The sequence below is a fragment of the Numida meleagris genome, chromosome 5, assembly GCF_002078875.1.
Source record: "Numida meleagris isolate 19003 breed g44 Domestic line chromosome 5, NumMel1.0, whole genome shotgun sequence".
NCBI lineage: Eukaryota > Metazoa > Chordata > Aves > Galliformes > Numididae > Numida > Numida meleagris.
Genome location: NC_034413.1, coordinates 5,798,193 through 5,800,875, shown reverse-complemented (window position 1 = coordinate 5,800,875; position 2,683 = coordinate 5,798,193). Strand labels below are relative to the sequence as shown.

The 2,683-nt window shown below is 44.5% G+C and overlaps 1 protein-coding gene across 1 annotated transcript; it reads right to left on the bottom strand.

Moving 5' to 3' along the window:
• Positions 255-1,735, bottom strand: PRLHR (prolactin releasing hormone receptor). The gene has a single exon (XM_021399761.1). It carries the CDS (start codon positions 1,448-1,450, stop codon positions 392-394), a length of 1,059 nt encoding a protein of 352 aa, XP_021255436.1. The 5' UTR covers positions 1,451-1,735; the 3' UTR covers positions 255-391.

Here is a 2,683-nt window from a genome sequence, read left to right as displayed (position 1 = left end):
TAGATAAACATTTAATTTTCACCCAAAGCTTTAATCCCCTCACTGGGGTATCTAGGTTTTATATTCATCACTGCTTCTCCCTGTTCCCAAATCTATGCTGCCAGCAACATCAAAACAAGATAGGAAGGATTCTTGTGGTTTACGTAAGGGGATTTTGTTGTTCTAAGATCTCCATGGCCTCTAGCTCCTGTCAAAGAAAAAAAAGACAATTTGGGATATGACCTCTGCCTCTCCTCTTCCAGCAGGGCTGGAGGTGCTGGGGAAGTAACCCATGGGACATGTGGTGTTATGACTGAGCCCCCAGGATGAGCATTAGCAAACAGAACCAATTCAAAGTGGAAATGACTTACAATGTTGCAGGAAGGAAGTGCACTCCCACCAGCTCTTGTATTTACAGCACCACACTGGCCACAATGCAATTTGTAGCAGGTCCAATCTTCTTCTTCCTCCAGGCAAACATTTTCTTCAGCTCCCCCCTGAAGCTGTCATGGAGCCAGGCGTAGAGGAAGGCATTGGTGCAAGCAGACATCATGGCAAACCAGTGGCACAGCAGCTGGATGACATTGAAGTACCGCTTGTCAATTAAGCTGATATCTATGTCCTTTATCATGTTGAAGATGTGCAGAGGCAGCCAACAGACTCCAAAGGCTGCCACCACCAAGACAAGCAAGCGGAAAGTCTTTCTCCTTCTTGCCCGGTCCCACTCAGCTTGGCCCTGGGTGACATTGCCTGGGACCACTCGGTTTTTCAGCTTGACTGAGATTCGCAGGTAGGACAGGGAGATGACGGCCAAAGGCAGCACGTAGGTGATGATCAGAGTGCTGTAGGCATAAGCCAGGCGATCTCTTTTCATGTGGAACCAAAACTCCTCGCAGATGGAGAAGTCCAACTCTGGGAATTCGGCATGGTAAGTGTGGACCAGGGCTGGGGCAGCCAAGGTGCAGCTCAGCAGCCAAATAGCAGCCAGGATATAAGCACAAACAGGGATAGTGAGCCTCCTCCGGAATGGGTACACCATGGCGTAATATCTATCCACAGCTATGACAGTCAAGGTGAAGACAGACACAAACACAGTGACGGGTTGCATCAGGAACACAAAGTAGCACATGAAACGTCCGTACACCCATCCTCTGGGCTCAAAGGCATACGCGAGCGTCAGGGGCACACAGGTTGCACACATGAGCATGTCTGAGAAAGCCAGATTGCCTACCAGAAAGTTGGTCACATTGTGCATTTTTTTCGTTTTGCAGATGACATAAATGAGGAGATAATTCCCAATGACACCAATAAAAACTACTAGGGAGTAGCAGGGAATGATGAGTGGCTTGAAGGACTGAACAAACTGGAGCCCTGAGAATAAATTGCTGGCATTGCTATGAATTGCAGAGAGGAAGCTCTGGGAGGTTAAATTGTCCGAATTCATCATTTCCCTCCTTTTGTCGTCTGCCATCAGCTAAGTGAAGTAGTTACCACTGCACTGCTCTCACACTCAATCAGTGAGGATAATGAATGGATTACTGGCTGTGCAGAGGTTGCCACATGGATAGTAAACAAGCATCTGTAAAAGCAAAAGGTGAAGTTGTAATCCTCGAGAAGCAGCTTTCAGCAGTTCCTAGGAAAAATCAAATACAACCAATTTCCATTAAAGTCCTCCTGTATTTACTATTAAATCTAGGTTTTGACAGCATGCCACTTAATAAACATTTAATGCAGGGAGTACTTACTGCAGTGTTTTTCTAATCCCATATGATTTTCCCGTGGATGCCAAGAAGTGCCCTAGATGTCTGGCTTCTGCAAATCCAGGAGCGTGTGTGTGTGTGTTAGAGAGAGAGAGAGAGAATATATGAGTGAGAAAGAGAGTGATGCGCATTTACAAGCTAAGTGGAGATCAGTGTTTTTAAACAGTCTTCACTACTAGGTCCTGACAGATTTGTCTATAAGCTTTTATCCCTATTGGCTGCCCTGAGCATTACGTTGCTCTTTGCGTGTGTCTTACTGATAGTAATTAGTTCTTGAATATACTTTCAAGAATTCCCTTCCTTTGCAGTACCTCTGTAATTGCCCTCCCCAGCTAAAATTCAATTTACATTCATTAACACAAGCGTACACAGCATCTGATCCCAGATCCACTTTGTCACAGTCCTCAGAGTGCCCAAAAAAGCTACCTGTGAATTTGCTGCCATAATGTGACCGTAAAATGGAATTCTAATGACGTACAGACATCAAATAAATGTTCACACCACTAGAGGGACTCAGCTACGCGCCTGGTGAATGAAGTTGCCCCTGGAAATGAGCATTGCGCATGGAACATAAAGAATCTTATTTTCTAATGGGGTTAAAATGTTTGCTCACCCCTGGTGAGTATATTCAGTGGGGTTTACATATCTTCAAGAGTAAAAGCATACAAAGATCTCAAAGGAAATAATAGCACCCAAGCAGCTTAGCTGTAAGCGCTCGCTTACAGCGAATTACAACAAATAGTTTATAATATTGCAGCTGCCCAAATGTATTTGGGATGTTCCCTCATTAGGCATTAACCTTAAGTAGTTATTAACCTTCTCGACACTAAACAGCAAATGCAAACCATGCTCTAAAACAGTGCAAATTTGTTTTGTGTGGTTCAGGCATTAGAAAGCAAAAGGTCAGGACAGATGAGCAGAGAACACACATTTAAGCAAACATC